General features: G+C 41.1%; 1 protein-coding gene across 1 annotated transcript in view; it reads right to left on the reverse strand.

Annotated features, from left to right (window-relative positions):
- The window catches only part of galnt16 (UDP-N-acetyl-alpha-D-galactosamine:polypeptide N-acetylgalactosaminyltransferase 16), a 47750-nt gene extending 33970 nt beyond the window's left edge, over positions 1–13780 (reverse strand). The window contains exons 1-4 of the mRNA XM_085768335.1: positions 13218–13780; positions 3217–3398; positions 733–831; positions 544–611 (exon numbers count right to left, since the gene is read on the reverse strand). Of these exons, the coding sequence (XP_085624461.1) occupies positions 544–611; positions 733–831; positions 3217–3398; positions 13218–13463 (595 nt within the window). The 5' untranslated portion in view covers positions 13464–13780. The remainder of the gene's footprint in view (positions 1–543; positions 612–732; positions 832–3216; positions 3399–13217) is intronic.
- Positions 13781–14678: the final 898 nt, after the last annotated feature.

Here is a 14678-nt window from a genome sequence, read left to right on the forward strand (position 1 = left end):
TTCCCTGTGGCTTAAGGACCTCATGCTGCACTTAGACCTGGAGAAAATTAAATACAATCTGAAGGGGACACCTGGAAAATTTGATTCGGTTTGGGGCTGCATGATTAGTTACCGATAAATTAAGGACACTACAGGTCAGGACAAATGAAATGTTCACCTACAGTATATTCCTTTTTTCCTCCCTGTCTCATCTCAATCCATTAAAAATATTTCTCTGTTTTTTTTCCCTTTCTCTTTCTCTTTTAATTTTCTATGCACTTATATATTTGTTTGTCTGTTTACGGTAAGAAGGAAGGATGTGTGTTATTACTGATCTGTATGTAGGACTGGGAGCGGTTGGGGGTGGGAGGGAATAAGTGGTTGATAATAAGTGTTTTTGAAAAAGGAAAAAGTCCTTATTTCTCATTGTATGTACTTGTGTCTGTCAAATGAATAAAAACATTAATAAAAAACAAAACAAAACATGTCTGAATCAGTCCTATGAATTCCTAAAAAAGCAACAACAACAGAGGACAAATCATAAGTAATAAACCAGAAACTCACGGTCGGAGCTGAAGTCATCTATCAGGATAATTTCTTGGATCAGAGACGGAGGACTTCTCATCAGGACACTAAAGAGAGGGGACGGAGACGGAGACGAGAGGGGAAAGACATGAGTCAGTGTCATCGCTGCTGCTGCTGCTGCTGCTGCTGCCGCCGTCTAATCAGAGCGTTTATGTTCGACCTCATTACCTTTTGATGGTGCGAAGGAGAGTTGAACGAGCCTCATTGTGGAAAGTGATAATAATACTGGTGGAGGGAAGGTCGGCGTCGTAATTCAGAGAGGCACATCTACGGAGAGACGGAAGGAAGAGGGTTTAACTCCTGTCTGAAGAAATAACTGTAACACTTTAGATTAGGGAACACATGCTTATTAATATGTATATAGGTATCTTACTAGCTCCTTATTAATAGCCTAATTATTAAGCACATATTAATACCTTATTCTACATAGCCTTATTCTACTTCTATTACACCATGAATTAAGAATTTTCCTCCTAATTATGGCTTATTCATTGTAATTTAATGCATTAATGCTATACTAATTCAGAGAGATAAAGGAAGAATTACTGTTCTTGTGCTACTGCCCCTGTACAAGACCCCAATAACCCACTGGTTATTCACATCATTATTCAGAAACAACAATGTATTAATTTACAATGAATAAGCCATAATTAGGAGTTAATATCAGGAAAAATCTTAATTCATTGTGTAATAGAGGTAGAATAAGGTGCTAATACATGCTTAATAATTACTAATAAGGAGCTAGTAATCTACTTATATGCACATTAATAAGCACCTAGTTAATGGTGAATATGTGTTCCCTAATCTAAAGTGTTACCGAAATAACATTTGTGTGTTTTGTGTTTTTCAAACTTCTCTCTCTCACACACACACACACACACATTGGGCAGTGGGCAGCTGTGATTAGCGAGCGGTACCCTCCGGAGTCGCCTCAGCATTGTTGCTGTAGTGACACACATGGAAATAGCTGGTTGCCCGGCAACAGTTGCACAGATTCCTGACCCTCCGCTTTTTAATCTGGTACCTGTTGCTGCAGCTTTACGTCCAGGTCAGAAAGCACCGGGATGAAACGTCGCACTCGACTGATTCTGTTGTTGTTGTTGTGCTGCAGCTACTAATTAATTAACTGTGTGTGTTTACAGCAACAAAACAACACAAATAGAAATAATAACAGTCACAGAGTTTAATCAACGTGTCATTATTGTGATATGCGTGCATGTATATAAGTACCTATATCTTCTATGTGAGTTAATTACTTCTTCTTACCTCATATATTATCTCATATGAATTGGTCTCAATAGTAAACACAGCTTCTAGCCTATATAATTGTTATGTAGTTCTATTTATGACTCATTAATATCTGTTATTTTATTTCTTAATGTAAATGTTTCCAGGATTTTGTTGTAAGCAGGAAAGGGAAATCAGAAAACACAAGGGTTGAATCTAATGTTCATTTTCATTATCAATTAATCTGCAGGTATTTCTTTTTAACAGAAAAAAAATTATGAGTAACACTTTATTTGACGCCTATCTCTATAATGCATTATAACCATAACAATGAGTCATAATGCAGTTATAGCACTGTATAACACACTATAAAGCATTTTATCATGACTTATAAGGTCAGGTATTATACAGTAATACGTTATAATTGTTAGTAACATTGATAATTCATTATAAATATAGTTATAATGTGTTATAATTGGCTTATAAATATGTATAACTATCATTATAAACACTCATATAATTTATAATTTTATGCTTTATAACAATAAGCATATTATGCTTATTGTTGCTTTATAACAATAAGCATAAAACATTAAAAAGCATTATAAATCTATTATAATACTTGACCTTATAAGCCATTATAAAATGCTCTATGATGTGTTATGCTTATTGTTATAAAGCCTTGTGATAATTTATGAGTGTTTATAATGATAGTTATACACGTTTATAAGCCAATTATAACACATTATGACCATATTAATAATGCATTATCGATGTGGGCATTGCCAGCGAGTTACTAACAATTATAACGTATTATAATACCTGACCTTATAAGTCATGATAAAATGCTTTATAGTGTGTTAAGATTATTGTTATAAAGCATTATGATAATTTATGAGTGTTTATAACTATAGTTATACAGTGCTATAACTGCATTATAACTCATTATAAGTATGGTTATAATGCATTATAGAGATAGGCGTCAAATAAAGTGTAACCAAATTGTGGTTTTGTTCACTAAATGCTAGAAAATTGTGAAAAATTCACAAAGACCAAGACGGTTTCACAGTCATGCAGATGCAAAGCAGAAATTTCTGGCATGCTTTTTTTTTTAAAGATGTGGTAATGAAGTGTTTCAAAACAAGTTGGGACTGGAAATAGATTTCCAATTCCACAAAATAAGCCTCTTTGTATCAAACTAAGTACTTCGGTCGTCTCTGTGTCCAAGGGATATAACCTCGGCTCAAAGGTCAGATTAGGGACTTTGCAATAATATTCTCCTGTTTGACCCTTTAAATACCTGTAAGTGTTTTCTACAACACTTCAAATCCATGTGCAGCAGCCAGGGCTTATGATTAGCCCCTGATCCACTTGTGCAGACAGACAGACAGACAGCAGCTGGGCCGAGGTCCTGACCCCGCTCACCTGTAGTGTCGGGTGTCTCTGATGGCTCGCTCGCTGCCCAGCCGGTCGCTCTCCTGCAGGTTGAAGGCGTGCTCCCTGTACGGGTCGTCGCCGGGCTTCAGCTGCTTCGCCGCCAGGTAGGACTTCTCGTCGAAGCCGCCCAGCAGCTGGCCCAACTGCTCCGGCCGCGGGGGCTGGGTCACCTGCAGAGAAAGGACACACAGAGAGAGAGAGAGAGAGAGAGAGAAAGGTGAGTTTAAAGCAGAAGTAAGCGGAATATTTGTGTTAATATAAGTCTTAAATAGTTATATCTTCCAACAGCAATCACTTATATAGAGTGTTTGGTCTGAAACACGGGTCTGTCAGTCACTCTGCTCTGCTGTAAGCCGAGGAGAAAACTTTCCTTGTATCCTACAACCTTTATCCAATGAGGAGAGAGAACGGCATAAAGGGGCGGTCCTCTCTGTGTGTGCAGCCAAGGGATGCACGTGAATGTGGTGACGTAGGGACGAGGACCAATAGATCCATGACGAGGGCGGGGACTGATAACTCCATTGGCTGACAGGAAGTTAGCCAAAACGACCGGATCGCTTACTTCTGCTTTAAAGTCTCACCTCAAACAGGCATGACATCAACAGCTGAGACTCAAAAGCAACGACGAAGTAGAAATGAATTACTGTAAAAGAGTGAAAGACGAATGCAAATGTTGTGACAAAACATCATAAAAAAACAACAGATTTTTAGTGCCAGCTCTCTGCGCTTTGACTGTCATCGCTTCTATCCACAGAGTTATTATTACTGTGGATGTGCTCACTGCAGCATGCTACTATTTGAACTGTCTGAGTTAATAAGCAGTTCAGTTCAGGAGCACAGGCAGCCATTTCCTATTTTTTTTTTTTTCACTGTTGGTTTTGATGCTTATTTTCACAAGCCTCCGGGTCACAGGTCTTTATAAAAGACAAATTGAGCCTTTGACTAAAGTGGAAACAGAAATAAAACACAAACAATACTTCTTCTTTATTTTACAATCTCCCATTAAAACTGATTCACTACATGCCTGCTACAAAGACTGGATTACTACTGAGATTCAGAGATCAGTCTACGGTGTTCTTCAAAACTTGAGACCGAGGGTTTTACACTTTATCAAATGGGATGTTTTCCTGCTTTTATTTGTTTTATATCAGTGGGACATGATGAATATCGCCGGGTTTCACACAAGAAACACAATGTGTTACAACCCTAGATTCGACTGTGTTCAAGGTCAACCATGACCTTTCAAAGATATTTCACTTTTATGCTTGATAGATGCGTGAAACAATAGATGAATACATTTTTGCTCATTAAAAGGAAACTGAGATGAGTCGCTTTTTTGCTTTTTTGCTAACCCTCCTCCTGGACATGTGCATTTGTTTTCAACGAAGCTGGCGAGAAATCAATCCATGGAGCAGGAAATAACGTTATTCATCATATATGCATTGCAATGTGTATATTTGTGTAGTCTTATCTGTCATAAACAAGAGTTTACAGGTTATGCGGACGAGAGCTGGGACACCGGGTCGGAGGCTCTGATCTTACAAGGTTGGTTTTCAGCCAAGAGACGCTAGGTGGAAGGCAGAGAGCCTCCATTCTCCCTGAGAATGAGACAAATGCAGAGACTGCTTGCTGAAAAACTGCCCCCGACGGGACATGCATCAGCTGTTTTGAATGAATTTACCTCTAAAACAACTCTGTCTGGTAACGTTGTGTTATTATCTCATAGCGTGGTGAATGTGCAGGTCACAGCTTGTCCACCAGAGCGTTTTGGAGTTGTTAGATTGTGTATTTGATGAGTTTGATGAGGGAAACCAAGAAATCCCATGAGCCTCCGTAGCGTAGCTCTGAGCAGCTCGCGGCTCTGCTCCGCCGTTCTAAAAATAGCTTGCACCGACAATTAAAGGTAACGAACCTACTGCTAAAACTAAAGGGATTATGGCAATGGGCCAATTTGCCAAAATGTTGAACTATCCCTTTAAGGTAAAAATCCTCCATAGTTCCTCTTTAAAAACTTACATTGCACTCATCCACCTAAGCAGACAGATTGATTCATGGTTTGCCTCTAACACAATCATTTAGTCATGGTCGTGTGCTCGTGGCCTTGCCACTGGGAGCACTTTGGGGTTCAGTGTCTTGTTCAAGGACACATTGGCGTGTGTGGATCGAAACAAAAAAATCAACCCAGCAAAGTCAGACGCTAATGGACGACCCACTCTACCTCCTGAGCCCCGGCAGCCCAAATTAACCAGTCAACTGTTTCACCCGTGTCCAACAACCTCCTCCTCTGCTGCATCGTAATTCTAGTGCAACACTGCTCATTTAGCTCCTCTATCTATCGCACCAACCTTTAAAAAAAATTTAAGTCTGAAGAAGCACATCAGCCAAATGATTAAAATTTAAATGCTGTTTTATTATTCAGGTCATCGTGTCAGTGCTAACTGAGCAAAATGGGATGGGAACTCATCAAATCAGAATACACAGTCGATAAATCCTCAGTAATTAATGAATGTTTCCCGCAAGGAGGTTTAATACTCGCTGGCATCCGGGGATGGGTGCAGCGAGAGGTTGAAACAGCTGATGAATACATAGAGGTGTGATGAGAATAGCCCTCATCAAAGAGGAACAACAGCAGGATGGACGGATGGAAGAAAAGAGATAAAGAAAGAAAGGCAGAGAGGCTTTGTTCTGTGCTGCATTATTTAAAGTCGGTGTAGATGGAGGATTAAGAAGAGCAGGTTCAGGTGAGTGAGATCTCATTTTCAGTCTCTCCAGGGGGGCAGCATGACCCCGAAAGTTTCAAACGAGTCCACAGCGCTCAGCTAACACACAGAGACAGAGAGAGAGAGAGAGAGAGAGAGAGAGGATGCATTTTGATATCATTATATTGACTATACACTCGCTGACTGAAGCTGCAAAAGCCCTGTGTGTGTGTGTGTACACTGCCAGCACCAAACAGCATGACAAACACACTTAGAGGCCAACTGGTAAACACAGTGGAGAATTTAAAGAGACACACACACACAACAACGCACACAGACACACAGACACACAGACACACACACACACACACACACACACACACACGTATCTCCTCCAGGACATGGTGAAAAGAAAACAGAGCTTTCGTCCCCGGGTGGTCGCAACAACACGACTCCAGATGAACGATAAACTCGCTCTGCTTCTTTCTATTAGAGATGTAAACACCCCACTGTTTACCAACATGTTAAAATGGGTTAACAACATATCAATACTTTGTTGTTGTTGGTTTTTTGGATGCGTGGGAACAGCAGAAATGTGCAGTTACCACATCTTTGAATTTGACTTATTCACCCCATGATAGGCTACTTATTCTTTTCTGTAAAGGTGCAATTTCATTTATTCAAACTTGTGTGATTGTTGTTGTTTTTTCTCTCTCTTTAATGTATTAATTGTATATGAATGAAAAAAACATTATGGTTGTGTCTGAAATCATTCACTCATTCACTAAACTGTTGGACTTTTTCTATTTCACTGACCTACTGTAAGCCTACAGAAACAGAAATGTCCTTGTGTGCAACTCACTATAAACTCAATAAAATTGATGACGGCAGCAGATTCACAGTTTTCACCTTGTCACTTGATACATTGTTATTTTAAAAATAGTGTCTGCAGCCGCTTTAAGAGGGCAAAACATGAGCCAATGCAGGTTTTTTTAATAAGTGACAATAAGTATTTACTGTCTAAAACCTTTTCTTTGTGGTTAGAGGAGTTTGTTTTTAGCTTAGCAAACACAAGTTAACGGCTAAATTAGCTTTAAAACTCATTCACACAAACATTTTACGCTGATTAAAACAAAATAACACACTTCGTTTCAGAGCATCATCCTACAGTAGAGAAAGAAAACCGGATACTTTCTCACAGATGTACACAAACTACTCATGGAGGCTGGCAAAAGTGAAACTAAAGTATAGGCAGCCTACTATACCTACTAGTTTTTAGTTTCATTCAGTATTTTATTTCAATTAAAAAAATAAAACCTAATCAACATATTATTTACTTTATTTTGACTGATGTATAGTATCTAAGGACATTTACTCAAGTATTCAGTACTGCGGTTCTCAATGAAGAGGCTAATAGTGTCATTTTCTGTGCATTTAAAAACTAATAATGACTAATATTACAAAGTATGATCGTATAATGCATGCTGCAGCCTATTGTTATGGATTACCTCATTGATCCTTGAGAGGAAATCAATATGAGAAGCTATCCAGCAGTATATGAGGTAATTGGAATTCACTCCACCATAACAGCTGCAAAATTACAGGGATGTAAACATCATTGAAATCCAATAACATGTAGCTCATACTGAAACGGTGTTGAGTGAATGGGCTACTTTTACTTTTATTCTAATACGTCTGAGTATTTCTACACTGTGGTACTGCTGCATTTATTACAGGTTTTATTTCTTTACATTTGACTATCTCCTAAATGATGCTGTTTTCTACAAGCACCTGTCAACCATCTTATAACTCTCACTTATACACTCTGTGCCAACCATCCCGCACTTTAACTACCTACACTATTACACTAAGTTATATTATCATTATCTCTTTTACGGTATTGACTTATCCTTATTTGGTTATTTCATTTGTTTCATGGAAATGTAATCAGCAGAATAGCTGCTGTTCCTCTGCAGGCTTGATCAAAATGCATTAAACATACTGTTTTGTACCTCATCCAATATGTACATGCATCTCAGCATAAGGTTAATTAGCACTGTCTGACATGCGGTGTACATTTATGCTGATGAACATAACCAGCACAAATGATAACATCTTCTTGGCATCGTTATATGTGGCAGAAAGTCTCTGTAGACTGTAGGTTATAGCCTGACATCAGCTGAGTGCATCATTTTCATCATTACCCATCAAATTGTTTATAAAATGATGTTTCATTTCTCTGCCACTGCTACTTCAAGAGCATCTCCTCCGTCTAAGTACAGAAAATAAGGAATACAATTTTCTGTAATCCCTACTCAACTACTTACAAGCACTTAGACATACATCCAACATACAGCTTCACATCTGTATGAATGCTGTTTTTCCCCCTATAAGATGTACATTTTGTGCAATGCACACTTTTACCTTCACCTGTGAAGATTTTTTTTTTTAATTCCAGCCTCGTCCAAATCCACCTTGGAAAGGACAGCAGCAGGACTGTGTGTCTATATATATAGCAGCTATTCATTTGAGCAGGTTTATCTTTTCTGACAGGAAGTGGGTGGACTACGACGATGACAGAGTCAGGCCAGGACAACAAATGGGCGAAAAGTGGAACAAGTGGTTGAAGAGCATATTTAAACTTTTTTGGTAACACTTTACAATAAGGTACACAAAATTAGACTAGGAACTGAGGAAGTAATGAAGAACTAATAAGAAACCAATGACGAACAAATGAGTAGTTACTGAGGAACTAAGGTACACAAAATTAGAGTACATTTTGATGTCTCACTTTACTTTAGGGTACACAAAAAGGGTAACTAATGATTAATTAATTAATAAGTTCGTTAGTTAGCTCAATAGTTTCTCAGTAAGTTACTGAAGAACTGACCATTAACTAATAGTTAGTTCCTCATTAGTTCCTCAGTAACTACTCATTAGTTTGTCATTGGTTCCTCATTCGGTCCTCATAGTAACTACTCTAATTTGTGTATCTTAGTTCTTCAGTAACTACTCAGTATTGGTTCTTCATTAGTTCCTCAGTACCTACTCTAATTTTGTGTACCTTAGTTCCTCAGTAACTACTCTAATTTTGTGTACGTTATTGTAAAGTGTTACCAACATTTTTTTTCATTTGCTAAAACGGTTTTTAACAACTTTATCCTAAATTCCACCTGGTCCATTTCCACCAGTATGAGCATTCACTCCTCATAGTCCAGACCACACGTCCAGATCATCATGACTAAATGCAAAAAAAAGTAAGAGTGCTAGGAGGATAATAACAGACGGCACTTTGTGGCTCGGTCCACTGAATTAAATATGAATCTCGTCTGGGAGATAAACATGTGTCCGCTGCCTCTTTTCAAGCCCAGTTAAAAGACCTTAACAAATCACTTAAAAAGCCCAAATCGGCCTGATTGGCTGGAGATGAAGCAGCGCCGACTCTGCGATGACAGACGACGAAGTCCCACTGAGGACACACATCACATCCGACCATGTAGTGGTGATGCGGCCTGTCTGTTTACATGTCGTCCCGCGGAGAAAAGACATAGAGACAGTTTTCTGACAGTTTCACGTTCTGTATTTTCTCCTTCAGTCTCATTTAGTTTGACAAATGTGGTGTGAAGAATTTTACTTTAGGCCAAGCAGCAGCGTTCAGACAGGATTTTAAATCGGGGCTGTTTGCCTGTGTGATCGCTCTACTGTCGATCAAACAACACACCCACACAGAGCTGTAGAAACATATTAGCTGAGTTCAACTCTTGATAAATAATTCATTAATTGTTGCACAGTCTCTAATGATTATAAATGTTAAGATTTCATGTTTTCAGAGGGTTTAAATGACAAAAGGGCGATGATGATGTGTGTACTGTACTGTACTGTAGGTCCTGAAGCTGTTTGCCATTGGTGGAGCTGGTTCGTCCACGTTTTGTGTGTGCATTACTCTAGTGGAAAATGTGGCTAATCCTCGCTCAAACAAGACCGTTGAGAGCAGCACATTTAACCCAATTCTCCTGTGAACTGTTTATATGGTCGCATGTTTAATCAAAGAAAGCAAGAATAAAAAAAATTGTTGCCAGGTTTAGCAATAAAAAAAGGTTTTAGAGAGTCTGGGAGCTGAGGACTGACAGCTATACTCAGTATCATAATAATAATAATAGATTAACATCTGACATGCTTCTAATAATCTTTTTTTTCTCATTTTTCATCTGTGTTTAGAAAAACTTGGCCACATGTAGGAAAAACACATGGGAGCCGTGACATTGGGATTGGGAAATATGATGGGGATAAAGACAAGGCAACGGACTAGAACAGAGCGACTGGGCTGGACGGACGACGTGGATCTGCCGTCCACATGTCCACCACGGCCGTCCGGCAGATGTGCAAGGGGTCAGAGAGACAGTTGATTACTGCTGATGTGAAGGTTCAAATGTGATTAGACAGAGAGCAGCAGTTCACACACTGTCGCTGTGGGAAGAGGCTGTGAAAAAAGAAAGTGGTGCTGGGAAATGAGACCACTCAGTACAGCAGCAGAGGAAATGAAGGGAGAGAAAAAAAAGAAAAAAGAAGAAGAGGGGAGTCAGTGCAAACACATTTCACAGATGATGTCATTAGTGAATCAAATGCTGCTAATGAAGGGACTTATGGGGGAAAGAAAGGAAGAAAATGCAGGGAGGGGGAATGTGAGGACAGTGAGGAAGGAAGGAGCAGAAGGATATAGGAAAGGAGAGAAGACAGGATAAAAAAAGGGAGGGAATTAAATGAAAAAAAAGGAAATAAAGAAAAAGAAAGAAAGAGAGGCCTTTTCTCTCTGTGTGTGTGGTTGAACTGTTGGACTCTGTCGTGTGGAGCTGGCAGCCGCTCTGAGCTTCAGGTCAGATTACCTGAGCAAACTAGAGCGAGGAAATCTCAGTTTGGTGACAAAGGTGAACGACCCTGCTGAGCAAATCCAAGAGAAAGAGGAAAAAGAAAAAGTAAAGCTCATACTCAAAGTGTACAGTTCAAAGACTGATCTGATTAGAGGTGCTGTCTGTTAGTGGTTCATGCCGTCGACTGCTCTGCAGAAACCAAACACAATCACACGACCACTGCGATTATTCAGAGTGGTTCCATATTTGCTCTCACGCATTTTCCCATCACTGTACCACCGCTGCCACTATCTCCTCGCTCTCAGCCCTCGATCACACACCGGCACACACCACGGCTTCAGTTTAAGTAGCAGAGATGCCACAACAGCTCCACCGTTTGGCATTTGCCCTTGAATTATTTAATCCTGCAAACAGCGGTTTTAATGATTGTGCTGCTGCTGCTGCTGCTGCCGGGGTGAAACATCCTGACATGTTGGCACACATCCTCGGCCACAGCTGACTCCGTTTTATTGCTCTAGTAAATAGTGGGAAAGGGGGCTCCAGTGAGCTGCGTTTTCCTCAACAAGCTGTGTGTGTGTGTGTGTGGATCCTCGAAATACAATTGGATATACATGTTTAATTGATTTGTCTGGCAGTGTGGCTGCAGAGCGATCGTATGGCAGCAAGCAGCTGCAGAGGGAAAACAAAGGAACCAGATTGTTTTTTGCCCCGTGAAATCTTATATTCTCATAGAAATTCAACAAGATTTGCTGCTCTCACTTAAAAGATCAGCAGACTGCATTCAAAAAATCAAATAATGATAATTTCTGGATTGACAGAACATGAATAAGCAACTATTCAAACACCAAATAGTCGATTTTACATCATTTTGTAAGCCTACAGCTTCGTAAATGTCAAGTTTTGATGGTCAAACACGACACGATCAAGTAATGTGGAGCTGTGTGACATCATAATAAGCATTTTCTTTATTTATCTTCTCAAAATTGCTTAATCGGTTCATCAGGAAATAATCAGTAGATGAATCTACAATGAAGTTTCTCATTAGTTGCAGCCCTGGTTTATTCTAAGGCTCATATTTCTCTCATTGTGAGTTATTCTGTGGATTATTTAGTTGGTCGTCGTTACATCACGAAGGAAAAATGTTTGCTTTGTCCAACCAACAGCCCATAATCAAGATGTGTTCAATTTACAGTCAGCAGGAAAGAGCACACAGGCGATGTTATCTTGTGATGTGTGTGTGTGCTTTTTTTCCCCTCTTCATGATGTCTTATTTCTCCGTTTAAAGAGGAATAAAATCCAGTTTTTCTATGATTTCCTTATAGATTTCTGTCAAGTCAGAAGGCAGCAAAACGTAGCTACAGCCATTGATCTGTTTTTATGTCAATGGACTAATCAATAAGCCCCTCAGCAGCCCAGTCGCTCTGTTTCCAGACTGAAAGCAGGAGCTACAGGTCTCCTCTATGTATCTCTTTACACTTCATGCAACAGAAACCCCTGAAGGCAACTAGACCAGATCTGATAATCTGAGCTGGTGTGGACCCAGATAACAGCCACTGCTCACAGGTTAGACCCGAACCGAGCCGAGCTGAGCTAAACTGAGCTGAACCGAGCCAGACGACCACCACCCACCACACCTACACCCACGGCTTCACTGGAGGTTACAGTATTATCTTCACTCCTCTCCTCCTCCTTCCTCCTGGCGCAGGCGACGCCAGGCGAATACAGACCTGACCTGACTGAACCAGGCCTTTTTTCTTTTCTTTAATTCTTTATAAATGACACACCGGGGAGCAGAGGCGTCAAAAAAAAGAGTAAAGTGATGCCTCTTCTTGCCCTGAGAGCCCGTGTTTTTTCCTGTGCTGCAATCCAAGAAAAGGTCTCAGCGTAATATGGTTTACAAGGCGTTTGCGCACGCACGACGCACATGCATGCAGGACTTATGGAAAGCCTCTTATACTGGTGGTGCCTGCATGAGACAGAGAGAGAGAAAGAGAGATAGAGAGAGACAGAGAGACGGAAAGGCAGCAGGGAAACACCGACAGGCAGAGGTGTAAAGTCTGATTCTGATTCTCCAGCCTGTAGATTAAAGAAGCTGTGGCTGCAGGAGGAGGAGGAGGAGGAGGTGCAGCAGCAGCTATAGGCGATAGTAGGATCGATAGCACGGTGTCCGTCAAAAGCACCATGACACCCAGCTGTGCACCAACACCATCCTCATCATCCCGTCCCAGCTTCACACACACACACACACACACACACACACACACACACACACACACATTCACGCATGCACATCAACATGCAGCACACACTCTCCTGCAGCTCGGTGCCTTCAGCGACAGCAGCAGCACCGTGCGCAGCGCCACTCTCCCTCTCCTCCTCCTCCTCCTCCTCCTCTCTCTTTATCCGCGCTCCGCTCACTCACTATCAGCGGGATGGTCCTGTCGTCCCGGTGGATCTCCAGCTGCCCTCCTCCTCCTCCTCCTCCTGCATGGTGGTGGTTGTTGTTGTTCCTGCCGCGGCTCTGCGACCCCGCCGACAACGACAACGACGACGAAGGCGACGACGACGACGACGACGTGGGCTTGTTGTCCTGCCACAGGTAATAAAACGTCCCCAGGATCCACGCGACGGTCAGAATCGCGATGGCGTTGGCCCGTATCCTGCGCATGGTGCTGAGCCCATATGGAGGTGGGGGCTCCGGAGGCGAGCCCGAGTGCGCTGCTGCTGGTTCAGGTCCGGCAGAAGGTGCAGCAGCAGCCAAGCCAACCAACCAACCAACCAACCAACCCCGCCGGTGATGGGTTGAAGCGCAGCGCAGACACAGACACACACACACAACCTCTATCTCTCTCTCTCCCCGCGAACAGAACACGCTCCTCTGCTGCCGGAGCGCTGCTGCTGCCTCCTCTCCTCTCTCTCTGCTGGGATTTGCGCACTGATAGAGCCAAGGTCCTAGCGCCGAGTCATATCATCCACCCCGACACTAAACACACAGAGAGAGAGAGAGAGAGAGAGAGAGAGAGAGAGAGACACACACACACAGAGACGCACGCCCTCTCTCACACACCCATCATCCATCTACTGGCTGCAAAGAGGAGAGAGGAGGATGTCCAATCTGCATCCAGCAGCTGAGACACAGAGAGAGAGGAGCAGTTTCATTTCTCCACTTTCTCCCCCTCTGTTCACACACGATCCTTTGTTTTGTTTCCTCTTTTTTTGTTTTTTGTTTTTACTTCCTCTCTGTGTGTCAGTTAAACAAGCTTTAACATTGTGTAGCCTATATGTCATATTGTATACAGTATAGGCTATTGTCTTCCCCTTTAAAACGCAGAGCCCTTCCCCTTGCTTAAATCGCCTTGTGTGCATTAAAAGCAGTGGTGGAAAGTAACCGAGTACTTTTACTCAAATATGAGAGGATACTTCAGCATAATCCTGAGGAATTTGCACTTTTTACTCCACAATGCCTTGATATATCACAAAATCTACAGTATGTGTCCACTTACTGTAAACGTGATTTTACCCTCTAAACGTCTCATAGTTTCATTTCAACAGATGTTCAACATCTCTTTAAAAAATATTCCATTGATCAACTGAATAAATCTTAGATTTTTCCTCTTGTAATATATATACAACTTTATATAATGTTGTAAAATATTGACTTAACAATAAATTACCATGAACTGGATCCTGTGTTTTACAATAATCCACTATAAACCAGTCACTCCTCACCAAGTCAATATTTTACAAATGTAGTTCAAACCAGCTCCATCTGTAGGAGCCAGTAACATGCTACTGACACACTCATGCTTCAGTGTTTACCATCCAATTGTGTCTCATCTTGTAGATATCTCATTCAGGCAGAGGAACCAACAGGGGTGTGTCT

Source organism: Trachurus japonicus, chromosome 22 (assembly GCF_045865225.1).
Source record: "Trachurus japonicus isolate A0001 chromosome 22, Traja_1.0".
Lineage (NCBI taxonomy): Eukaryota > Metazoa > Chordata > Actinopteri > Carangiformes > Carangidae > Trachurus > Trachurus japonicus.